Raw genomic sequence first — 26,537 nt, 5'->3', positions numbered from 1 at the left:
AGCTGTCCTAAACCATGCTGAGTTTAAGAGGCTCCATAGCATTGCACCCCAACATGCATTAGCCTACCAATTATGTAAAATGATTTTTAAAATCTGCTTAGAAGTCCTTCAGCTCCAGAGATCTTAAACTGTAACTTATATAGTTTTTTGTGGGATTTTCAGGCTATGTGGCCATGTTCTAGCAGAGTTTCTTCCTGACGTTTCGCCAGCATCTGTGGCTGGCATCTTCAGAGAATGTTTGCCTGGAAATGACTTGGCTATATATATTGTATGATCTGGAGAGGCAGGAGTGATAGCCTGTTCTATCCTGTTGTAGATGCATTTGGCTTGTGGTGATTTGAAGGTCCTTTTTGCTGTGAGAAATTGTAGTATGGTGTCTGTGTTTCTGCAGCGTAGCAGGAAAGTTAGTGAGCAGAGTAGATGTGCTTTCCTGATCTGGAGTGTTTCCGGTCTCCGAGTGTCTTGGAACAATTTCTCCCCGCAGAGATTTCCAATGTGAAGTCGAAGGCTTTCATGGCCGTCATCCATAGTTTTTTGTGGGTTTTTCGGGCTATGTGGCCATATTCTAGCAGAGTTAGTCTAACTCTGTTAGAACATGGCCACATAGCCCGAAAAACCCACAAAAAACTATGGATGCCGGCCATGAAAGCCTTCGACTTCACATTGTAACTTACATAGCTTGTGTGTAAATTTGGCAATTGTTATATTTCATTTTTCCACACTAGCAAATATTTTAGTGTGCAGGGGAAGAAGCAGTACTGGGGGAACACTGAAGGATTTCAAAGGAAAGAGTCTCCATAAAATTCCATGAATGAAGCAGGACAATTGCCTAGCAGAAGCCTTTGCTGATAATATCACCCACTGTAAAATGTCCACTTCACCCATAAGAGTTAGTAGCCTTGGTGATGGTGTCAGGACAGGCCCCTAAGGCAGAAATCCAGGAGCCCACATAGTGAAATGAACAGGAGGCTTTTGGCATTTTTATTTAGCCCTCTGGGCTTCAAAATTGTGACCTTTTTAAAAATAATATTTTAGAGGGAACTATTTATGTCTCATGTCTTCTAACTAGTCTCCCAAGCTATGCTTTGCATGCCAGTTTTTCCTGGTACTCAAATATGAACATATCCCAAGAGAGAAGGGAAGAATGAGGCTCTAATTTCCATGCTTTCATAAACTGGAGCTCAGGTGAGGAATATGTGATGTTTGGTCCCTGATGACCAGAAATTTCTGATGCAGTCAGGATGATTCTCAAGGGGCCAAGAGAGGGCACCTGGGATCCATCAGTGTCTGGCAAAGGAGGAATGGGATGCTGGTGTAGATTTGCATAAGAACTGAGAAGGTTGAACTCTCATGGCCTTTTTCTTGCAAAAGCCATGTCCTTGGAGAGACAACTAAGAGTTGAGATAGCACATTAAGAAGAGCGTGGAGCACCCCCATTCTGTTTGTGTGTGTGTGTGTGTGCCTGCCTGCATGTTGGGTGTTTCAATCTTTAGGCAAGGGAGTTGACCCCAAAGAATCAGCATGATATAGCAATCATAGTGTTGGACTGAGACTTGGAAAATTCAGGTCCAGTTCTCCACGAAGCTGTGAAATTCAGTGGAAGAATTGTGAGTTGCTCTTTCTCATCTTGAGCTACCTCACATGGTTGTTGTGGGGAGAAACAAATCCAGTTATGCTGCCCTGATCTGGTTGGAGCAATCATGGAATTGAACAAATAAACAAACAAGACAAGATAAAGTGGGGCACTTGGGCCACTCAACTTGAGAGCCTGAGCAAGGGTCAAGGGTTAACTGAGGTTTTATTTTCTCCATGTCACCTTTTCTAGGGTCATATCAGCACAGCAGAGGGAGGTCTTTAGGGTTTACATCCCCAGCATGAGACCTCTGGACAAGACAGTGTAGAAATACTCAAGCACTTGACTCCTTATCTCTACCACCAGGGGCCTGCTCCTCCCCACTCCACCTTGTTCTTATGTTTAAAGGCATTCTCTCATGCACCACCCTGTGAGTTACATTATGCTCTGCTGTGACCAGAACTCAAACAAGTTTGTTTGGGGAGAGTAAAACTCCCAGAATCCTTCGTGCTGGCTAGGAGATTCTGGGAGCTGTAATCTAAAAGGGAATTTATCTAAGCTGTGGTTGCAACTGCCTGATAGTTCAGCTTTACCATACCTCACAAATTGTCTTTATTGCCCTCTCCTGCTCTGAGCACACAGAGAAAAAGAGAGAGAGAGAGATGCAGGCTTACATACACTATAGCTACATAGGAAGAAACGTCCTTTACCAGCTCTGTATTGCATTAAGGAGAGGGTGGGCAATTTTTCATCCCCTTTTCCTTGCCTGACCGTACCACCTGGTCTCTAGCACAATGGTAAAGCTGACCTGACACGTGACGAGATGCACCAGGGTGGAAGGCAATTGCCTCCCATCTGTGTCCTGAATGGCAGCTGTGCCCCTGTGCGTCCTCAGTGCCCTGAAGACTTCCCCTGCCTTGAGTGCTGGCTATGCTCTTTGCAGCCATGTGTCACCCTTGCCGCCTTTTCTCACTCCAGAGATGGCAGTAGTGAGCTGAAAGAATACACAAAAAGGGGGCAGTTATAGGTCCTGTTGTTACCCTCACTTCTGTGTTCCCTCCCAACTCTGTCTGTTTTTACCATCTTTGGCTGTATGGTGAATTTAGAAAGTAAAGCATAAGTACTTTATTATTAGTTTTTGTCCACGGTTAAAAAGATGATGACCTTTAAAAACAAATCATACTGGGCTTGCAGATTAGTCTTGGTGACATCCCTAGATGCTTCCCTCTGAAGATTGAGGGTGCAGGGTGTAGAAAGCAAGAATCCTCTATTACTGTTGCTGTTGTCCGTTGCGTCTCTTTTCTCTGACGTGTACCCTTTTTTCTTTTCCACAGACTGCCATTCCTTTGGTGTAATTGGTGCTGCCATATGATCTGAGCTCTCTGTGTATCCTGGGAAGTGTAGCCATCAAGACGGGACAGCGGGCAGGTGGGCGCCCACATTGCAGCCCCTGACCATGGCAGAAAAATGCAGTGAGGGGTTGTTGGTGAGTTTGGGCTTCCCTAGTGCACTGTGGAATATCATGCTTGTGTAGTTAGTTGGAGGATGGTTTATTGGGTGGTAGTGGAATATCTATGAGCCTTGGTGGAAGAAGCTGTTGGTAATCTTTCAGAAAAGTATAACATCCATTGCCCCAACATCTACTTTTCTCCATGCCTCAGTCTTCCCATTTGAACCAAGTCATGGGAGTGTGCTGGCTAAGTTATACCAAGCATCATCTCCCACTGGGTTCTTCTGTTCAGCTGGAATGCATAATGCTGTTATGTGTCAAGTGTGAAGGTTCCTCTCTACTAATCACAGTTCCCAGCTTCTCTACCCCTCCTTATCAGGACTGTCCCACAGCAAGAAGGAGGGTGGGAAGGTTTCCTGGGCAAATTAACCGGCATTTAATCTCAGTCCAAATGATGACTGTTGGAAGGAATGGAGATGAAAAATGACAAAAGTTACTGTGAATACTCGTCTTGACTGTATTTGGGGCTTATTAGTGCTGCTGATATGTTATGTACACATATAAAAATGCAGGGTATAGGAAACTGTCTTCTGTCCCTTTCCTCTCCCCGAAAACCCAGGAAAAGGTCAGTGTAGAAGGTCCCTTCTTCAGTCATACTTCATCAAAGTGATGTTGTTTCCCCTAAAATGCTGTAAGGTCACAAAGCACTGCCAGGGAAACATACAGAGTCCAGCAGGTGGGGAAAAATTGGCTCCACCATGCCGCTACTTTGTTTGTATTTTGGATTTCTACATTTACAGAGAACAAGGCTCCCGGGAGACGCCTGAAATAGCCTGCACCCCAGCCAGGGGGCACCGCGCCAGTTTCAGGCTTGGAACATGTGGGGGAAGGGGAATGGAGATAGCTTCACCACACATCACACACATAGACATACACTCTATGGCATTCTATGCACAAAGAACACAGGGTCTTCTCTTCTGCAGGATTTCATGGGCAGGTTTGTACATTCCTTTGCATCTTTCCTCTCATGGTCTGCTTTACATTTTTTCTTCGCATTGTCTGAGTCGGACCCTTTATGGAAATAGAGAGCACTTTCAGTCTTGCTTTCTTGTATGCAGCACAGTGCAGTTCAGTTTGTGATATAATGTGTGTGCATATACATATACAGAGGGACATTTCCCCACACACCTTCTTCACAGAGGGTTATGTAAACAGGGTGCTGCTCTCAACAGTGCTGTTTTTTGGATGCACTGAATGTTGCTCAGCTGACTGGGAAACAACTCAGATCAACCAGCATCTACTGAAATGAAAGGAGATGGTCACAGGGGCGCACTAGTCCATGACTGGTTTGCGTTTTCTTGCAACCCAAATTGGCTCATTCTGGATGGCAAATGGTGTGTATATATATATATATGAAATCACTCAGATTCACATGTTTGTTTGGCAGAAGAATCCTTTGGCCTCCACACATTGCTTTCAGAAGCATCCCAGCAGGCCTGGAAATGTGTACGCATGCTTGCACACGCACAAACACAAAGAACAGTGCTCCTGGTGCACTGTATCATACTGTTCCTTGTATGCATTCTTGCCTTTTTCTTTTGTCAAAGCTTTTATGTTATTGCTCAGCACTCTGGCTGCAATTGTGCTTCCAGAACCCTTTCTCAACACCATTTCATGCCCTAGCGTATGGTGGAGGTGATGGAATATACAACATCAGCTGTGTTGTAAATGGTCATTGTTAATTATAGGATTATCAATGCCTATATATTAGCATTTCATTTCTCCACCTTCACCCATCATGTACATGTGTACCTGTAACTCTGGAATATACTTCCAGTGTCTGATTCATCAGGCTGTAGCCCACACAATCTTACACTGTAATAAATCTGTTATTACAGTGCTAAAAAGCTCTGTTGTTTTAAATTACTGGGAGCTAAGTGTTGTTTCAGAAAAGAAGATGTTTTCAGAAGCCACATAAGACAAGATGTGGGCATGGGGGAACAAACCAGAAGTGCCTTTCAGTTCTAACCTGCAGCCCCTTCTCATTACCTGATGCAAAAATTCTTGGCTGTTCCCATGCAAAATGTGTGGTGTCTCTGGGTCACTGGAGCAGCCACCTGGAGCTTTCTGGCTGCAGGAAAGATACTAATCCTCTCGCTGAGCTGCCTAGACATCATTGAAATAGCAGCCTAAACCCATCACCCACTAATCGCCTCTCCCAATATAGGAATAGCATATTGGGTTAGCAGGTTCTCAAGAATGTAATACCTCCTCCCTAGATCCTTTCCTCTGGGAGTTTTGATCATCATTATGATCATTATTATAAGGTACATTCCTGACTAAGCCCTCCTCTTGCCTTGTTTGCTAAAGTCTATGCCTTAATAAACAAACAAAGAGACCCTGGCACAGGCTGTCCTGGTCCAAAACCCACAAATGTTTTCCAGGAAGAGACACAAAAAGGGTTGTTTGAGGTACACAAGAATCTGTTGGTCACCCTCCCTTCTCATTGTGTCCTGGTTACCCACCCCCTGTTCATCTTCCTGGGTAACTCATTCTTCAAGATGACCACTGGCTCACTTTTGGTTCTTGTGCTGGCATTTCCCCCAGAAGCCAGTCCTCACTAGTCCTTTTAAGAATTCTCTATTATGAAGATACTGCCTTATCTCTCTAAATACTACACTTTTCAGGAGACCTTTTACCGATGTTTGTAGATTTTGCAGTGCAAGAAAATAGTTGTGAGTGAGCAAATATTTTCAAGTTGGATATTTTTTTTCTAGGCCAAATTAATCTCCTGTTTTTTCATCTTATTGCATGCTAGCATGTGTCATGAAATTAATCCCAGAGATATTGGTGCTTGGCTACTTGAGGCTGATTCTCTGGACTGTAAAACTATACCTACAGAGCTGCTTAGTCCCATGGTTCTGTAAAGGAAACAATTTTTAGCCCTTTGTTGCAAAAACTTTCCCATTTCTAAGAAGGTCATAGAGTTAGTGGTGGCAACACACAGCTCAAGGTTTTCCTGGGAGAAACAGATTACCTGGCCCCATCCCAATCTGGGTTTAGGCCTGGTTATGGGATAGAAACTGCCTTGGTCATCAAGGTGGGTGACTTACACTGGGAGTTGGACAAGGGTGTATCTCTGTTGGTCCTCCTGGATCTTTCAGTGGCATTTCATACCATCAGCTCATTTGACTGATATGGGACTTGGGGGCGTTGCTTTGCAGTGGTTCCAGTCTTTCTTGAGGGAGGCACATCTAGCCATGGTGGTTCATGCTTCAATTATATCTCAGACTACTGTAATGCACTCTTATGTGGGATTGCCCTTGAAAAGTGCTTGGAAACTGGAGCTGGTACAAAATGAAGCAGAGCGATACTGGTGTCAGGTGTGTAGTTTAGAGACCATATAATATAGGTCCTGCAAGAACTGCACTCGCTTCCAATTTGCTTCTGAGCTCAATTTAAGGTACTGGTGTTGACCTACAAAGTCCTAAATGACTTGGGGCTAAGATAACTGAAAGACTGAAAGACTGCCTTTTCCCATATGAGCCTGCCAGAAATGTGAGATTTTCAGAGGAGGCCGTGTTGTGAGTCCCAACACCTCATGAAGTTGGGTTGGTGGGTACATGTAACATGGCTGTCACTGGTCCTTATCACACGTGAAATAGGAACTCCAATCCAAAGCCATTCTGAAGGGAAGGGGAAGCAGAGTCAATTTGAATCCAAGGCAATTCACATGATTAATTATGACACATGAAGAGCAAAATTGTAGTCATTCCTGAGGCAAATCGGAGCAAATGCAAAATACAGCGCGCCCATGTCATACGCGGGCGCGCTTTACGTGAACTTGAGCTTACGCGCTCAAGCTGCGGGAGCGCGCGGGGCAGAAGGGGCGGCGCATCCCATTCAATTGAATCAGGGCGGTGAGTCCCATTCAATTGAATGGGCGTGCGTGCCCGTTGCGTCCGCTGTGCCACCACACTGCCGCGCACGAACCCCATTGTTTCCAATGGGGCTTGAGCATAGGCGGAATTCGCCTTACGCAGAGGGGTCCGGAACGGATCCCCCGCGTAAGGAGAGGGTGGACTGTAAATTACCACACCAGACAGATTCAATTATTTGAATTGGCACCCTTGCGTATGCTCAGTGGGGCTGAGAAGAAGCCCAGGGCAAATCCCCTCTGGAGAAACATACCAAGAAAACCCCCATGACAGCTTCACCTTAAGGATCGGGGTGGATGAGGAGGAGGAGAATGAAGGAGCAGGACGCTGGGGGCCGGGGGGGGGGCAGATTGGGATGGAGGAGGAGGAGGAGGATGAAGGAGGAGGACACAGGGGGCGGGGGGGAGATTGGGGTGGAGGAGGAGGAGGATGAAGGAGCAGGACACAGGGGACCAGGGGGACGAGATTGGGGTGATCTTCCACACCAGACCAATTCGAATTGCAATCGAAGTGAGCTTGGAAACAATTTTTGTGAATTCGCTTGTTACCGAATTCACCTACATCCGGAGTCACTTTGGACTGACTTTGCATCCGACTCAGAACGACACCCCCCCAATAGAAAGCAATCACGTGTGATAATCAATCACGTGGCTTTGGATTGGAGTTGCAAAAATCACCATGTGAGAAGGTCCACTGTAACAGCATCTCAACTGTGGAACTCCCTACACAAGAAACTTATGTTGGCTTAATCTCTTTTAAGCTTCCAGCGATCAGCTAAAACAGTGCTGTTCCACATGGCAGTCAGTGTCTGAAAACACTGTTTTAACGCTTCAAAACTGGATTCTAGGATTGTTTTCAGACTACCTTTAGGGATTTTTAAAGAATATTTTTAAGGTGTTTATAAAATGTTTTTATCTTTGTAATGTTTTAATTGGTTTTTATTTGTACATCACCTTGGGAACTCTTGTGGACTGGGAGGTGATACAAATACACACACACACAAGTGCTAGTGCATTAAAGAGGCAACTACATGAGGAAAGAAATGTGTTCCAGATGTCATAAATGCCCAGCAGGCTTTGCTGAAGCGCACAAGGAAACCTCGACTCAGCGTGGCTGAGCATTTCTGTCCTGTACTACTTTTTATGAGTGTAAGGATTTTTGTCTAGTGGTCATCAAGATTCCTCAGAGGTCTGATGTTTAGGAAGATAATTATGAGTATAATGACCAGGTATCTTCTGTATACTCAGAAATGCCAACTTTATTCTGTTTACCTTTCACCCAAAGTGGCTTTCCCTGCATATTTCTGACATTGTGGAAAGTTACAGTTTCTCAGCCCGTGGGGGAGATAGAGGAAACTGGGCTGAGAGCCATAAGAGTGATCACCTATGTCAGCACTATCATTCAGATCATGTCTACTACTCAGTATTTGAATCTGTTTTGTGGAATTTACCAGAGTTTCAAAAGCCAGGTTTGAAAGTGTCTGTAAAAAACTCAGTCTGGGAAACAAAAAGAAGCAATCAGGAATGTAAGGAAGAGGAAAGGGGCATCTGGAGGACTGGGGAACACCTACAGTGGAGAACTACTGGACCATTGCTGAATTGTTATGTATAATTTTGTATGAAGATTTATTAATTTTATTAAGTTCTCTGAGCCAATAAGACAGGAAAGAGAACTGGTTTAGCCCAGGGACTGGAGAACTGGCATGAACAACTGCTCAGAAATGCTTTCTGAGGCACAGTATGATTTCACAGGGCAAACATCACTTGTATGTATCTTAAGAGCATACTCTATCCATTCACCATTTTTGCAGAGCACTCAGAAATAAGAAGAAAGTAGTGAGGTCCAGTGATAGGTGGGAAACGGTTGTCTATTCAGGGTTGGTCTACTTCTGGGCATTTGCTACAGAGCCAAGTTTTGGAGAAAGTTGTTTTGGTTCTTGGGAATTGATCCACACAGAAAGCTGATACAACACTTTGGGGGGATTGGTTGCTTTCAAGTGACAGGGAAATGTCAACATTTTAGGAGCCCTGTGCAGGTTGGGGGTGTTAACAATCTTGGATGCTAACAAGCACATTTTTTAGATGACTTGGAACCTGAGTTTGTTTTGGTTTTCTTTCTCTGCAACTAGAATCATGTTAGTATAGCCCGCAAATGTCAGGGAGGAGAGAAGGGAGAAGGACCTGAGAAAAGCAGCTTCTATTCCTTCCTGGTCCAGATGGACAAGATTTGAGCTCCTATCCCCACAGTGAGACAGGAACCATGTAGCTACTGGGATGGCAAATGCCCCCCAAGAAAGAATTCTGACACACACACCCGTGAGAAATTTTCCTTCAAAATTTCCCCAAATGTCTAACAATACAGGGACTACAACACTGAAAATTGTTCACACCTAGCAGTCTTAGGACCTTATCACACATGTGAGGGGGTGGGGGGGCTTTGCAACTCAGATCCGCAGTCACTCCTGTTCTAGCAATGCAAAGCGTGATTTTTTTTACACCAGACCCAGAGTCACTCCTCTCTAGCAATGCAGATTGAGGTTAAAACGTCATGTTTTTCCACACCTGGTTGCCTTTCTGTTGTCCTTCCGAAGTGAGGGGCAAGCGAAGTCAGTTCGATTCCAAGCAAGTCATGTGATGTGGACTCAAGCAAAGATGAGTGAGTGCACATTGTATTACTACACCAGAGCACACTTTGAGGGTTCAACAATTCAAATCGGCACCCTTGGGCATGCTCAATTGGGCTCTGGACGCTGTCCTCCTTCCCTGCCCCCTCCTTAGCTGTCATCCTTCATCGGGGTCTAGGAGCAGTCAGGGGATAATGGGATAGCTCGTTGGGGGTCCCTGGGGCCAGGATCGGGATGCAGGAGCAGTCAGGGGATGATGGGTTAGCTCGCTGGGGGTCCCTGGGGCCAGGATCAGGATGCAGGAGCAGTCAGGATGATGGGTTAGCACGCTGGGGGTCCCTGAGGCCAGGATCAGGATGCAGGAGCAGTCAGGGGATGATGAGATAGGTCGCTGGGAGTCCCTGGGGCCAGGATTGGGATGCAGGAGCAGTCAGGGGATGATGGGTTAGCACGCTGGGGGTCGGGATGCAGGAGAAGGCAAGGGTTTGGGATAGGTCGCTGGGGGTCCCTGGGGCCAGGATCGGGATGCAGGAGAAGGCAGGGGTTTGGGATAGGTCGCTGGGGATCCCTGGGGCCAGGCTCGGGATGCAGGAGCAGTCAGGGGGTGATGGGTTAGCTCACTGGGGGTCCTTGGGGCCAGGATCGGGATGCAGGAGCAGTCGGGATGATGGGATTGGTGGGAGGCTGAAGGAGGGAAGCAGATCAGGGTCTAGGAGAAGGCAGGGGATGATGGGATTGGTGGCAGGCTGAAGGAGGGGAGCAGATTGGGGTCTAGGAGGATGCAGGGGACACAGGGGCTGATGGAATTGGCTGATTGGCAGAGAGGAGGAGATGGCATGAAGGAGGAGGAGGGGAATGACGGAGAGCAGGACGCAGGGGCCAAGAGGGACGGCATCGGAGTGCTTTTCCACACCAGACCAAATCGCAGTGTAATTGAAGGCAGCCTGGAAGCGAATTCTCTGGAGTCACTTTTTTCCCGTTACCAAAATGAGGGGTGACTTCAGAAGCACTGCTGAAGCAATTCTCAAGGGGCTCCCACAGAAATCAGTGGCGTCTGATAAAACAGTCAGTTTATGACATGAAACCGCATCATTGGAAGTGCAATCACTTCGAAAGTGAGCTGGAACTGAGCCACAACACCACCAAAAAGCTCCGTGTGATATACTCCTGTTATTTGCTCTGTTAGCATTCCCTTGGTAACTTCGCTTCCCGCTTTTCTTTGAATGCTTAAACTGTATTTCAAAATGTTCAAGTGAATTTTAAAGTTATTGCAATTTGGGGATGGAAGGAAGATTTCATAGAAAGATGAGAATTCTTGTCTCATCTGTAGCTACAACCCTGTGAATGGCCCAGTACAGGCAGGGTGGTGGTGGTGATGCTGATTTAAAAATTGTATGGCAGAGTGTGAGAGCCAGCATGGTGTAGTGATGGACTACAGTTCTGGAGACTAGGGTTTGAATCCCCACTCAGTCATGGTTTCCGCCTGGATGATCCTGGGCAAGTCACATTCTCTCAGCCTCAGAAGAAGGCAAAGGCAAACCTCCCTCTGACAAAGGGAAACCCTGTGATAGGTTTGCCTTAGGGTCACCATAAGTTTGAAACAACTTGAAGGCACCCAACAACAGTGGTGGAATGTAATGTCTTCGATACCATGGGGTAAACCCTGATTCTTCAGGAGTTCTGATGGAATATACAATGAATCCAGGAAAGATGCTTCTCAAAGAGTGAGAAGGTGTTGAACCTTATTGAAGCAGCTGCCTTTTCCCCTCACTGTCAGATTCATTCACAAATTCCCTTTATTGTATTCATGTGGGTGAGGTGTGTGTGTGTGTGTGTGTGTGTGTGTGTGTGTGTGTGTGTGTGCGCGCACGCACGCAGTTATTCTTTGATGGAGCCATTTCCCACCCACCCACCCCCAGTGAAAGTCACTGCCAGACACTCTCGCTTGCTTGAAGGACATTATGTTTTGTCCTTGGATTTACCATTGCCTTTGTTTGCACAGTAGCCCCTGCCAGCCATTCCTGACTCTTGGGCAGCTTCCCTGACTGCCTGGGGGCTTGCGGCATCTGTAGGGGGATTTTTTTAGGCAGATAGGGCAAAGATGCACGCAAGGGGTGGTGGCATCTATAGTGTATGGTCCAGCCACCACATATTGGGGAGGTGGTCAGTTCTTAGCTGTGAAGGGAAACAGGGGTAAGCAGGAGGGGGATAATTTTGCTTCTGGGTGTCAAGATTTAAGAAGCAGCCCCAGGCTCATGCATGCCAGGCACCTGGCCAAGCCACCCCCCACTGTGGGTGCCGAGTCTTTACTGGGCTGCGGAAGCGCTTCTGCCTGGAATAATAAGGGGGAGCAGAAGGAGGGGTGATGAGGATTTTCTGCCTCAGTAGCCCTGGAGAATTGAGGCTGAGCCGTCAGCAGGGCCTGAGAAAGTCGCTTGAGGATGTCAAAGTCTGGCACGGACATCTTCTTCCTGCCCATGATCTTCCCCAAGGACAGATATGAGAGTTAGATAGTAACTCATTTTATACTTGAAAAATAGGCCCACCCTATACCTGACCTGCTGTCCCTTTTCTTATTCTAGGGAAAAGGGGGAGGCCAAACTGTGCCACTGTGAGGCTGCTGGGAGGAATGGTTTCTGGGAGCACTCCATAGCCCTCTGCACCTCTGTCTTGTGGCTTGGCACAAGTGTTGAAGGATGAGGACTCTGATAGTTCTAAATTCATTGTTAGCACTTCCCCTCACCTCCACGACTGCAGTGTGGTTCCAAAAAGGTGGTCTGCTTCATAGAATATTGGAGGCAACCTCTCATCAATTCTTTCCTCAGATCTGAAATACAGCTTAGACAGAGGTGTCACCTGGTGTTTGAAACTGAGCCATAAAACGCCTTTAAAAACCTATTTACCTCTTATCTATTTATCTGTTCTGATGGTCAGTGTCCCACTATGTGTCTTTGGAATTCCTGGCATTCTTGCCCAGAGTTCTGCGAATATACTTGACCGTTCTGCTATGAGTACAGAGTGCATTTAACATGGAATTCAACTTCCATTTATCCTCTGATTCAAGCATCCATGACTTGAAAATATTCAAAACATATATAAATTCTAAAAAGCCAACTTTGAATTTGTCATTTTATTTAAGAGACATAATTTTATTATGCCATTTTATTTAATGGCACTTGAGCATCCATAGATTTTGGTATCCATGGGGGGGGGGGGGGAGGTTTCCTGGAACCAAACCCCAGTGGATACCAAGGGCACACTGTAAAATCCTAGTAATATCACTTTTTTAAAACTGCAATCCTAAATGCACTTCCAGAGGATTAGCCTGTATTGAATATAAAGTGACTTGCTTCAAATAAATAAACATAGGATTTCACTGTTCATTTCAGAAAACAATATTCATAAAATATGTCAATACGTGTATGAATTGCTAATAAGGATTCTATGGTTTTGTGTTAAAATAATAATCACTTCCAGGTTCATGGTCTTGATAACTGAATTGATTGATTGCTATTCAGCTGACTTCCCTTCTGAATATTTTCTTTCTTTTTCATGTCAGCTAATCAGAAAACCTTGTCCAGTCTAAAATACAATTTAAATGCTTTTCTTTGCTTCATAAAACGTATAGCTTATGAATACCAGAGCTTGGGAAATTATTTTTAAAAGGAATTAGTTACAGTTATTGCACAAGTGGCATTGAATTAAATTACTATTGTAGTTGTATTTTTAAAATAATTTATTACCCAAAAGTAACTGCCATAGATACATTAAAAGTTAATTTCTCATCAGCGTGCTTGAATGCTACAAGTTCTTGGCAGTGGTATGAAAGACATTCTCATTCTGTACACTTCATTCATTTCATGATTTACTGAATGCTATATGCAGCAGCATGAACCATTTAATCAGGTTACAACCTATAACATAAAAACAATTAAAAAGATACTACAAACAGTGTGACATTGTCTTTGTTAAGTCACAATAACAAGATAATGAATAAATTCCATTCATCTCCATTATCTGTAAGCAGATTAGATGAAGTAATGAACAACTGTTAACTATTATTCTCCAAAAGCTCTATGCTTTACCAAGTGGAACTCCTGCAGCTTTTTTGCGCACTGAATCTGGCTGCCCCTCAGTTAAAACAAGAATAGATTATACACAGATAAGATATTTTAAACATATTGCTACCTTATCAACTAATCATCTCTCAGCATTGTGTTACCTGGAAATGTGCAACAACCAGTTCTAGAAATCAAGTTTTCAAATTCTTTTACAAAATTATAACTTTTCTGAGTTGAACACTGTTATTTGCATGGATAAGAGGCAATTAAGAGAATATCTTTTTTGGACTGATTCAAGAAGAGATCTGCAGTCAATTAGGACCTCACAATTTTCCTTTTGCTTCTCCTTTTTGAAGACTGAACATTTTAGAGCCAGATATTTGACTAAACTCAAGTCGCCTACTTTAAGAATTGCCTTCACTGAGCTACGACTTCAAGTAATGCCTACTGCAGTTCTAGATGGATGCTACAACAAAGTCCCCTTTGAGAACAGATTATGTATCTGCAGTTCATCTCAGGTGCAGGATATTGTTCACTACTTGTTAATTCATCCATTATACAGCAACCCTAGAAAGAAAATTTTAACACTCTTGCTGACAAACAAAAGTGGGAGCTCTACTGTTGATTCGGTCCAATTCCTTTTGAGTGACACCAATGACTATGTAACACATAGAGTGGCTCTTTTTGCCATAGCTGCAAAAAAGACTAGAAAGAGAGAGTTAAATAAAATTACCATAATTTACCTTGGAGACGCAATGTATTAATTAGATTTCATGATGATATTGTATAAATTTACTAATATCCAGGAAAAATATCCCTTTTTCCTTTTGTCTTTTTATCAGTTAACTATTTTAACTGCACACTAAATGTTGGGACATTTTTTGTCCTTTGTATTCTGTGTCTTTTGTTTTAAATGTTTTATGCTTTTTGATAAGCTCATTTTGTCATGGCCTTTGGCTAGTACAATAAACATTAACTTGACTTGAACTAGGAACTTTTTATCCTATTAAAAAAAGAAAGAAAGAAAGAAAGATGTGTGGAAAAAACCGAGTTGATACCTGTATAGAATCCATCTCCAAAGTACAGTAAGAAGAAATTGGTTGCTCTCCAGCTAAGACATAATCCAATGCATGCTTGCTTTGCCATAAGTCTCACCAGAGGGACTTATTTATTTTAAAATCTGTATTGGATCAAGCTGTAAGCATAGCAGCTCCTTCAGCTATTGATACAATTGTGTGTGTGTGTGTGTGTGTTGTGTGCCTTCAAGTCATTTCCGATGACCCTAAGGTGAACATATTGTGGGGTTTTCTTGGCAAGATTTGTTCAGAGGATGTTTGCCATTGCCTTCCCTTGAGGCTGAGAGCATGTGACTTGCCCAAGATCACACACTGGGTTTCATGTCTTAGCAGGGAATCAAACCCTGTTCTCCATAGATGTCATCCAACACTCAAACCACTACACTGTCTTTAAGCATAAATCATTAGCAAGATATATATTACAATACATGATGAGCTTGTTACTTTGCCAATTCCCTGTTTGATCTGTGTGTGTGTGTGTGTGTGTGTTTGTGTGTGTGTGTGTGTTTTGACAGATGCTCGTAAAGATTCTCCCAAAGAGAGAAGGGCTGCTGTTTTTCTGCTGGCCTGGCTCCAAGGCTGGAAATACCTCTACAGGAGGAAAAACAGCTGCACAGAAGAGGCAGTTTCAGGAAGGAAAGTGAGAAGGGAAAGAGTTTAATACTCCTTCCTCCTTCTCTCCTGCCTTATTTTAAATGGGTGCCAAACCACTATAGTATAGAAAATTGGTGTAATTTGAGTGGTAACACTTGGAGCACACTTCCCTAATGCTTGATTTAGCATGATATTTGTGTCTTCATTTTCTTATATGCCTAGTTCTGTATCTTTCTCTTTTTTCCTTGAGCAAATTTTATTTTGTTGTTTAAAATCAACCTTTTGCAAAGAATCCTTGCTTACCAAAATAAGTTATCCACAATGGCCAAAAATCCAATTGCTTCTCCCAACTAGAGGAGAATCAGTGAGCCAATGAAATTTACAAAGTTCTCGTTGATACAGTGGGTATACTCATTGGACTAGCAATTGGATTTAGGCCCATGTACGCAATCAGCACAGTACCATTAATTAAAAAGGTGGAATAATAATTGAAACTAATTAAAGAGATTAATTGAGATGAATCAATTTAATTGTTAAATCAGAAATATATATCCAGATGAATAGAATCTGGTCCAAATACACCTGGTTGTTGATGATAATGATGATTTTAAATACGTTTATCTGATTTGATTCAAATGTGTGAGTCAGTAGTGACAACCATTATGGGGCCAAGAAAGTACAGATTTGTTTCATATTTCCTTGGGAAAGTGAAATAGTTATAGATCACAAATCTTTGACACAAAGGGCAAAAAGCATCTTTGATGTACCATGAGCTATTTAAGCTTATAATTAATGGAGATATGAGTGGTAAATAATTAAGAAAAGCAGGTTTTGTCTTTGATTAATTTGTTATAAGCGCTCATTGCCAGGAGTCCTACTAGATTCTGACTACAGCATCATAAGTTACGTAACTTTTATTGCAGCAGTTTCCATTGGGGTGACAAGCAAGCATTTCAACTGCTTGGGACTCTTTATTTGCCTCAGATGATGATTGTGTTATTGCCAAAGTTTGCATACGTTTCTTTTTACTACAGAAGTAAAGTTAATAAAAGAAATTGTGTGGCCCTGTAGATATTATTTAACTGGTGATGCTTGGTAGGTTTGTTGGGAGCTACAGTTCAACAACATCTATAGAGCTATGTTTTCCACCCCTGATCTAAGCTCTATATATCTGCCTAGATACTTTTTTAAAAAATCTTTCTAAATGTTTTGTTATTATTAGTAGTATAATTTAAAAATAATGATCTGGCATCCTGCTCAGTAGTAAACTGAATTTGTGATCTAGGACTAGGGCACTGGGAAATGAAGTCTGCAGCACTCTTGCATTCGTGGTGTGGGTTGAGAGAAGCAGCTGTGGCAGACTCCATCTCTTCAGCTCCCTGTTCTCAATGTGGGCCGGAACCCAGAAAAACACTGGAGATGTCAGCTAGCATTCTATCAGGTAGTTATCATAAACTGGCTTATAGTCACATAATGTTGAATTGCACCATTGCACAACATTAATATTCTCCAGAAGAAGCAGAGACATAGCTACATTTTTAGAACCATTGCACAGTGGAAACACCATGACCCCAAACGGGAGGCCCCATTGCATAAAAGGGTCTTCCATTGCACAATGGAACACCATACAGGGTTGCCCAATATGCATGATCACAATTCACTGGGAGGGTTGTATATTACGTCAGAGGGATAGCTACGTCATTGTAAAGTTACAAATCATAGCTTCTGATAAAATATCTCAGCCACTGTTTCCCAATCTGCAGTTCCTTTAGTTAGGGTTCTGCCTACCTGAGAAGGTAGGTTGTTAGAAGCAACGTTGTCAGAAAGATAAAATGGTATCTATGATAATAGAGCTCCATCATTGTAATTAAGTTTGATGATGCTGGATCATGGCCAATGGGATATTTAAAAGTACCTCTTTCATTTTGAAACAGACATATTTATCTCTGTGTGGTTTTTTTTCTCCCATCAGAGGATCAGATAGTTTACTTATGGAATAAAAGCAGTCGTAGATGTCTACCACCATTCTTATGTTTGCCCCTGGCATCTGGTAATCATTGATACCTTGAACAAGAAGGGTCCATTTTTAGCCATCATTTTATCACCAATTTATTTTTCCAGATGTTACAGAGGGAAAGGAACATCACCACTTCCTGTAAAACTGAGTTCTGTGAAGTAGGTAGTACATTCAGGATGAAATTCTATGACCTTTTCCTGGAAGTCCCACTAAACACAAGGGCATGTCTGAGTAAACATGTGTACAATTAGGCTGCCTCATTCGTTCTAGTGTACTTTGGCAAAATGAGTATACTTTGCCATGGCCTGAAATATCATTGTACGGAAACAGAATAAAGGTTCACAAGAAGTATATTCATACAAGGGATCCATAGCAGCTAAGCCTGTTGATAGGTCTGTATTTGTTTCTTACCACAGTTGTTTCTCATTTTTCAGTGTTGCTTGTGGGGTGAAGTTTTGGGATATCTTCTATTTGATTTTGACCGTAGCTCAGGAAGGGTGTGATATACCAGCTGGGTACATGTTTAAGACAAGGATGTGCAATTTTAGTGGAGTCAGGGAACTTTTAGGGAGCAATGTGTACTTCCAAAACTGCCAAAACCCCAAACCAGAAGTGATCAGATGTCCACTTCTAGTTTTGAAAAACAGTTATTTGTACATGTTAAACATTGTGTTGTACAATCTGCTTAAAAGATACACTGCCCATCCTAAAGCTTCTTAGGGAGACAGTTTACACATCCCTGTAGTCGGGTGTCAGTAGTGGTCAGGGGCCACAAAAACAGCTTTGGGGGAGATGCATGTAGCTCCAAGGCCACACCTTCCCCACTCCTGGTTTAAAGTTTTGAGCTGCCGTCATAGTGCCCACATCTTTGTTAAAGTTTGTTCAAGTGACATCAGAAACTGAAAGCTCTTCTTTGTGGTGAGTAGCTGTGCTGACAGGAAATTTCCCAGATTTCATAAGTAGCTGCTATTTCTGCAGTTCCTGTCTGTTTAGTCAAAAAGTTGTGTAAGTTTACTCAATTATTTCAATTGGTCCCTGGATTCCACACCCATGGTGGAGTAAATCAGATTGGATAACTGCTCTAACTCCAGTGTTCTTGAAGGATGAGATGGGTGAATATTTACTGTTAAATCTCTGTAGAAATGTATTTTCAGTGATTGATCTAATTCCATTAAAAATTGCTGAGTTGTTTTATGTTGGTGATGTTCCAGTTTATGTTCTTGCCTCCCCTTGTACATTGCAAAGCAATAAGAAAAGTTTTGAGCCTCTTTACTTGCCCCTATTAATAGTACATACAAGAAGTGTGTTGTCTCTCTGTATTTAAGTGGTTCTCACTTTTGCACATTCTAGCCTGAGAGTTTGTGATCAGTTGCGTGCTCCATACACACTATGCAGCAGAATTGGCAGGATCCTCCTCTGATTTTGGGGTGCAAATACTAGAAATAATGCAATTTGAAACACCTTTAAGTGTTGTAGCTCTATTCTATGGAATCCTGGGGCTTATAGTTTTAAAGAGTCTTTAGCCTTCTCTGCCAAAGGGTACTGGTGCTTCACAAAACCACAAATTTCAGAATTATGTAGGATGAAGCTACAAAACTTAAAGGGGTGTCAAACTGCATTATTTCTACAGTCTAGATGTACCCTTGGTGAAAGTATGGCCAGATTTTCAGTTCACAGCAGCCATTTAAATTCCCACTCTTGGCCAAAGATGACCTGAACATATATGCTCATTTTTCTCAGTTTATCTAGCGGTGACCCATCCTTGTTTATTTTATTTGCTTATTTTATGCTATGATACTCGTCCTATATTTTCATGCATTATTCATTTATCCGTTTATTAAAATGTTAATTTTAATGGGAGCCAGCATGTTTGAGTGTTGGACTAAGACACTGGGTGACCAGAATTTGAATCTCCACTCAGGCACAGAAAGTCACACTGTCTCAGCCACAGAGAAAAACAAAGGCAAATATTGTCTGAACAAATTCTACCAAGAAAAACTCATGATAGGTTCACCTTAGGGTCTCCGCAAGTCATAAATGACTTGAAGGCACACAACAACAACAAAAGAAAGGAAAAGAAGAGGGGGGGAGTAGATAGGATATAGTCATATGTATATAATGCATGTATTATACATATTAACATAAGATGAACTAGGTCAGAAATCTATTGGTGTTTTACACAAGCACTTAGTTCCTGTCTGAAAGCAGTTGGACATTTTCCTTTAATGTGCAATGTATGTATTCACTTCAGTGTTGAGGAAACAGAGAGAGCCCTGTCATGCTACACATTTATAGTGTATTTTGATGTATTTTATTGTTATAACCCACCCAGATTCTTCGTGATTGGGCGGGCTATAAATAAATCTTTATTATATTATTATTATTATTATTATTATTATTATTATTATTATTATTATTGGGTTACAGGTACAGTTGATAGAAGATTTGATTCATTGGTTTTGCAACTACTTCCCTCACTATGAACTGCTGTCGGATCGCTCAGGTAATTGCAAGTAGTTGCAAAATCAATGAATTGAATCTTTTATCAATTTTATTTTTTAAAAAAATCCAGCGCCCTTAGGTCATACCACAAGCACAAGGTGGATCTACTGAAACTGAGGAGGGATGGTAAATGCCCCTCTGCTATTAGTTCCTCCTCTCCAGAATACAGTAGTGCGATTCAGACCCATCATTCCCCTTGTTGAACACGTTTCCGAATCAATTCTTTTGAAAAGAACCACCAAAGAACTAGTGTCAGGAAGAAGCATTTTTTTGTGTGTGTGTTTGCTTCACTTCACCACGGTTGAAACCGATCACAGTAGGATCGGAACCAGTTTCAAATGGGAATGACAGTCATGTAACCCAATCAGCAATTTGCTTTAAATCATAGTGGGAACACAGCCTAAGATTCTCAGACAAAAAGCTCCCCTGGTGCCTCTGACCAAACTGCCAATCCCAGATTCCATAGGATGTAACCATGGAAGTTGAAGTGGAATCATAGCACTATAACTGCGTAGTGTGAAAGAGCCCATGCAGTTCAGTTGTGCATGCAGATGTGCATTCTCAGCCAATGCATATTCATCTGCCCCTGACGTAACTGGTAGTAGTACTCCTTCAGTTGTGCATTATCTTGCACATTTACTTATGCAACATTACCATTCAACACAAGGGCCATGTAGTACAATCCATACATAAATGTGAATACTGAGATTTACACTTCACATTTTCAGTGTAGGATCTCAGCCCATACAGTATGTCTAAAAAAAATCTTACTGAAGTTAGCATCTGAAAGATAAGCACCTGTTCATGTTCAAATAAAGCAGTAAGATCCTCCACCTCTGAACGGTATTTGGTAATATTGAGTGGTCTGCTGTGGCTGGGACAAAAATTGGATTCAACCTTAGAGTATATGGCTGGGATCCTGATAGTAACATATGTATGCAGGTGTAAGCCTACCTTATACCAACATATATAATCTTCTGCTCATTTTGGGAGCTGATATTCTCTTTTATCCTCCACAACGACCAAAACGCCCCTCCCCAGCTCACTGTTCAGCCACTGCAGCCCTTCCTGACAGCCATTCAGTGGGTGATGGAGATCATAGGGGGATTGGAGAACTGACTGGCTATGTTCCCATAGCCAGACACAGAGAGATGACATCATCTGCCAAGAGCCTAGGAGGACTTTGGTAGATTTCAGCAGAAGTCATCAGTCTGTGTCTGGCTACAAGGACGTAACCAGACACTTATCTGATTCCCTTTTTCCATTCTCTCCATCAGCACCAAATGACACAGGAGGCCTAAAGTAGCTAAGTGGTGAATCCAGGGCATTTGAGAGAAAACATGTAGTGTAGTTCCTCCTGTAGATGATTACACTATGCTCTGCCATATAGGACTGCAACATTGGTATTTTTTCTTCATGAAACACACTTTTGGCTAACATTATAGGTTATCGCATGGGGGCAAAACCGTCCCCCGATGTGTTCTAACGAGCACGAGCGCGGGCGCGCATGGAGCGTAATGGGAACCCGATGGGGCCCAGAACGCTAGTTTACCGCACGGTGGAACGCCGCCGCTGCCGCCGGGCGTTCCCATCGGGTTCCCGATGTGTTCCAGGAGGCGCCATTTCTGGGAACGCTTTTGAAACTGTTCCCAGAAATGGCGCCTCCTGGAACACATCGGGAACCCGATGGGAACGCCCGGCGGCAGCGGCAGCATTCCACCATGCGGTAAACTAGCGTTCTGGGCCCCATCGGGTTCCCATCACGCTCCGTGCGCGCCCGCGCTCGTGCTCGTTAGAACACATCGGGGGACGGTTTTGCCCCCATGCGATAACCTTCAAAAAATTAAAAAGCATCAGCAAAATGAAAATGTAAGAACCATATAAATAGCACTGGGATTACCAAACGAAATTGTGGGATGGGATGGGGACTCACATAAAAAGTAGAAGAAAGGGAGATTAGAACAAAAGCTTCTTTTCAAAGGCAACAGAAAACTTTAAAGAGAATTGAATCTTCCAGGGAACGGAATTGCACATGAACTACTGCAACAAGAAAGGTCCTTTCTCTTGTTCCCTTCAACATGTTTCAGAGGAAAACAGGACATGACAAATGGGTTCTCCCGCTTCACATAGTGGCCTGCCAGGGTTATATGAAAGGAGGAAAAGGTGCAGCCCAAGTCCTGCATTTTGGAAAAAACTGAAGTATTGGTACACTCAGCAAAAGCAGTTCCAACAAGGCATTTCGTTAATTCATTACAAAGTGTAATTAAAGTGTGTGTGTGTGTGTGTGTGTGTGTGTGGCCTTTCCCTTCCCCTTCTTGTCTGGAAAATCCCATGTTTTTGACCTGTGGCCAGGTCTTGTTCCTCGTGTCCTGAAAAGACATCAAGTGCCCAGGAATTTGATGCAAGGTCCAAGCTTGCCCCCGACCCTCTCTAGATCCCTCCAAGCAGACTACATGTCCCTCATGTGGATAGCTGGGGCACGGGTGGAAAGGAGGGCTTGTCAGAAACAGTGCCCTGCTGTAAGGGGAGAGTGTGGCAGCGTGTACAGATGGGGAAAGATGGTGCATTTTATTTCTTGCTAAGAATTTTGGAATTGAGAGAAGAATATATGCCCTTAAGGATCCATGGAAACCAAAGTGTCCAAACCATGCCAGTAGCCATATATGTTTCCATGTATGCAAAGACGTTATGTAAAAAAGGGGTTTTACATTTTTGGAAGAATGACTGAGTTTCCTGTTCTGGTCAAGTTGTTTTTTTTAAACTAGAGTGGAGTTTTTCTAGACTGGCCCATTCAGACCAAGAATGTACACCATCTGTGATGTTCAGGCATGCTTTTTTGTGGGTTTAGACCACAAAACATAGCGGTGTTTCCAAGATTCAAGCTTCTTGTCACCTTGCAATAGCTGGTACAATATACTGGATTTCTGGAATACATTTTTTTCACGTTCCTTTTCACTTTACATTTGAAAGCATTTTTATTCTGCTGACTACTTGCACCTTTCAATTTATGATACTGTGCATACAGTGATGGTGGCATGTCATTTGGCATTTACTGCTTCCTTAATTGCTGCCTTGTGCTGTTGAATCCGTTTAGGGTCCAAAACACACTGCAGAAATAATCCAGTTTGAGATCGCTTTAACTGCCCTGGTTCAGTGCTAGGGAAATCTGGGAAGTGTAGTTTATTGTGGCACCAGAGCTCTCTGGCTGAGAAGTCTAAATGTCTCACAAAACTACAGTTCCGCTCCACCTTCTGGTTGGATTAGAATTTGTTGCGGATATGCCCCTTGCTCTGCCTTTCCTGCATCTGTGGTGGCAGATCCCTTTTGTGGAAAGGAGACTGATTCTCAGCTAGCATTGCATGCTGTCTCTCCCCACATGTGGCAGCAAGTGGCAGCTTATTCCTGGACCATGCCCCATCTATGTATAACTATGGCAGACCCCAGACCCCATCTGGTTTCCACCTCCTTTCCCCTTCTCCACATTTCCCCTGCCATGTTCTGCTGTCTCATTCACGCCTCATTGGGCTCACTGGACACTGATGCTCAGGAAACAGCTGGGGCGCTTGGAGCCATAGTCAGGAGGCAGAGATGCCTAGCATTCTGTCTGATGCTGTAGTAGGGACAAGAGCATTGTAAAAGGACAAAGCAGGCAGCAGTGGGATCAATCACATAGCAGAAAACCGAATTCTTGGTTCTCCTCTAGATGCAACCCATATAGGCATGGATGGAAAGGAATATAAAGTATTTGAGATGGCATTTTCATTCAGCCTCTTATCCGCTTAGTTATTGTTGTCACCAGATGGTCTAGTCAGTGCCCAGTGACCTCATAAATGGTTCCTATGGAGATGGCTGTGATGATGTCAAGAGAAAGGGAGAGCAGCAGGAGGATGCAGCATGTAGTTCCCGGAGGGAATGCAACCTGGATGGCTAAACAAGATCACATGTTATTGAATAAAAAAACTTCACACATAGAAAACTGTGGGGGTCATCCTTCATGACCATCTTTTCACCCATCAAGGATGTGTGCTATAAAATTGAAGATGTGGGAGGTGGGTTCAGAATGGTGGAGACACTCTACAGTAGGCCCTTGGTATCTGCTGGAATTTGATTCCAGGACCTCCCATTGATACCAAAATCTGTGGAAATTCAAACCCCAGTAAATGTAATGGATGTCCCTTATATAATATGGCAAAATCAAGGTTGGCTTTTTAGAATTTTTTTTTTAAATTCAAGCCATGTACTCTTGAATCTGCAGATAAAGAACCTGTGGGCTGACTGTACTTGGCTAACCATTTTTGGTTCTTTCAACCAAAGACTCAGATCCAGTACCAGCTAACGAAGAAGCACAGTCTGAATACTGGGTTTAGGGAGTCTTTGATTGGCCTGTATACAGTATAAGGCAGGATTCTATATTGCCTTTCTGTCTTTTTGGGCTGCTGTGCGTATAAAATCTGAAAAGAAAATATTTAAGCAAGACTAGACAAGATACATGGTCACGTTGATTAGCTCATGTCAAGTCTAATCTAGGAAACTAGACCATGGATCCATCTAGCTCAGTATTGCTGACACTGATTGGCAGTGGCTCTCCAAGGACTGAGGCAAGAGCCTCAGCCAATGCTACTTGGAGATGCCAAGGATAGCACCTGGGGTCATTTGCATGCAATGCATGTACTCTGCTACTGAGCTATAATTCTTTCCTAGAGGAAGGAGAAGCTGCAGGCTTCTGTCATTCCCACCCCTGTGACCATTGTATGCCTCAAAGAGACTTGGCATTATTAACAAAATGCTTTGACCAGCTGAGTACTGGCTACATAAGATATAGTGAACAATGATGGGGAGAAAAGGTGGAAATCAGATGTTTTCAGGTCAGGCTTCTGGTGTGTATCGAGAGCCAGCATGGTGTAGTGGTTTCAGCGTTGGACTATGACTCTGGAGACATGGGGGTCAAATCCCTGCTCACTCATGGAAATTCACTATGTGACCTTGAGCAAATCACACTGTCTCAGCCTCAGAGGAAAGCAAAGGCAAACTGCTCTGAATAAATCATACCAAGAAAAACATGATAGGTTCACTTTAGGATTGCCATAAGTCATAAATGACTTGGTCACACAACAACTCTAGTATTTACATCCCTACGCAAGGGATGTAAACTGGATCCAAGCAGGTCATGGTGCTCTACGCAAACACACTTCTGAGTGGTCTCTTTCTAGCACCAATCTTTTGACTCGTTGGGTTTTTCAGGATGCTCTGCAACAGGTGTTTGGAGGCAGAAGTCCCAGAGAGGCCAGGGGTGCATCAGGCCAAGACTGAAATAGCTGGGGGCGGGATATGGGAGCACTGTGAATGAGCTGTTATGAAACCAGATAGAGCCCAGGATGTGTGCTCAGCAGAATCCAGCAAGGCTGTAATCCTCTGTCTGCGCCAGGTATTCCTGCCTCCAAGGAGCCCATGCTAGGCTGCACACATAGTCATAGCTTCCACTGAGGCTGGAAGGGACTGGGTTAGAGAAAGTATCTCTCACAGGCAGCCAAAGCAGAGAGGAAGACAAAGCTGCATTCCTGGCTGCATTTCCTGCTTAGTATCCATCCTTTTGCCCAGGTAGTGTGGGGTCTGAGACCATTCTAGCCTTAGCTAGACCCCATGCCAATTAATTGAGAAGGAGGGGCATCCAACAGCTGGATGCTGCTAATGAGGCCTCATTAAGGTAAGGCTGAGCTGGCTCTTTCACCACAGTTGTGTGCCTGCTGGGCAGACGGGAAAGGGGCAAGCCAGCTCTGGATGCAACTTGGAACAAGAGGTCTCAGTTATGGTTCAGCACTGTGTCTCAGAGAGTTCTGGTTCTCTCAGCCTCAGCTTCCAGCTGACATTAAGAACAGCAAAGTCAGAATAATGGAAGCTGCTTTAAACCATTGGTCCATCTGGCCCAGAAATTTCCCAGTCCTAAGTACAGATGCCAGGGAAATGAAGCTGGGACCTTCTGCATACAAAAGATATATTCTGACCACAGAGCTAAGCAACCCACAGAATTAGGTAAGCCTTAGTGGTATTTCCTTCATCTGTTCCTGATGGAAGTTTATCTCTCACCCTGCCTCAGTGCTGTTAACCCTGCAGACCAGCATTTTACGCAATATAATGGGAGATGTAGCTTAGGTGTAAAGCATATGCTTGCATACAAAAAGTTCCAGCTTATGTCCTTGGCACCTTCTGCCTGAATCCAATCACATCTCCTAGAGAGGCACAGACAGAAGACTAAACAAGATGGACAGTTTGATTCAGTATGGCTACACAGCTTAATTATGTCCTACTTCAATTGGAAAGGAATTTAGGAACAGTTCAGTGGGAATGAGCCAGACTCTTAGAAGTTAGGGTGCATCAGTGTTTCTCAAGATCAAGCGCCTTGCTTTATGTGGGGTAGTCCTCTCTCCCTCTCTCTCTCTCTCTCTTTCTCAAAGGCTCTGCCCTTAAAATCTGACTTACAGAGCCATAAGAAGTGTAAGAGGAACGCTGAATTTTCTCCAAACTACCAGGCTGAGATGGCACACAGCTAAACTGTTATGAGAGGTAGTGCTTTGTTTAAATTGCAGTAATTATTTCAAAATTTTCATTGGTATGTATAGATTTGTCAAATACACATTTTTTAAAAATAAAATAAAATATTTTATTAAACATTCACAGTAAAATAAAAGATATAAAAATTACACGT

General features: G+C 43.3%; 1 protein-coding gene across 2 annotated transcripts in view; it reads left to right on the top strand.

The window, feature by feature from the left end:
* The window catches only part of SLC6A9 (solute carrier family 6 member 9), an 89,683-nt gene that overhangs the window by 7,727 nt on the left and 55,419 nt on the right, over nucleotides 1-26,537 (top strand). The window contains exon 2 of one of the 2 annotated variants that reach the window (XM_089514980.1): nucleotides 2,908-3,059. The exons of the other annotated variant lie outside the window; for it this stretch is intronic. Coding sequence (XP_089371106.1) covers nucleotides 3,030-3,059 — 30 coding nt within the window. The 5' untranslated portion in view covers nucleotides 2,908-3,029. The remainder of the gene's footprint in view (nucleotides 1-2,907; nucleotides 3,060-26,537) is intronic. 2 annotated transcript variants of the gene reach the window in all.

Source organism: Sceloporus occidentalis, unplaced genomic scaffold (assembly GCF_023333645.1).
Source record: "Sceloporus occidentalis isolate IW3139 unplaced genomic scaffold, rSceOcc1.0.p SCAF_3, whole genome shotgun sequence".
NCBI classification, from domain to species: domain Eukaryota; kingdom Metazoa; phylum Chordata; class Lepidosauria; order Squamata; family Phrynosomatidae; genus Sceloporus; species Sceloporus occidentalis.
This window is presented reverse-complemented; position numbering and strand designations above follow the sequence as displayed.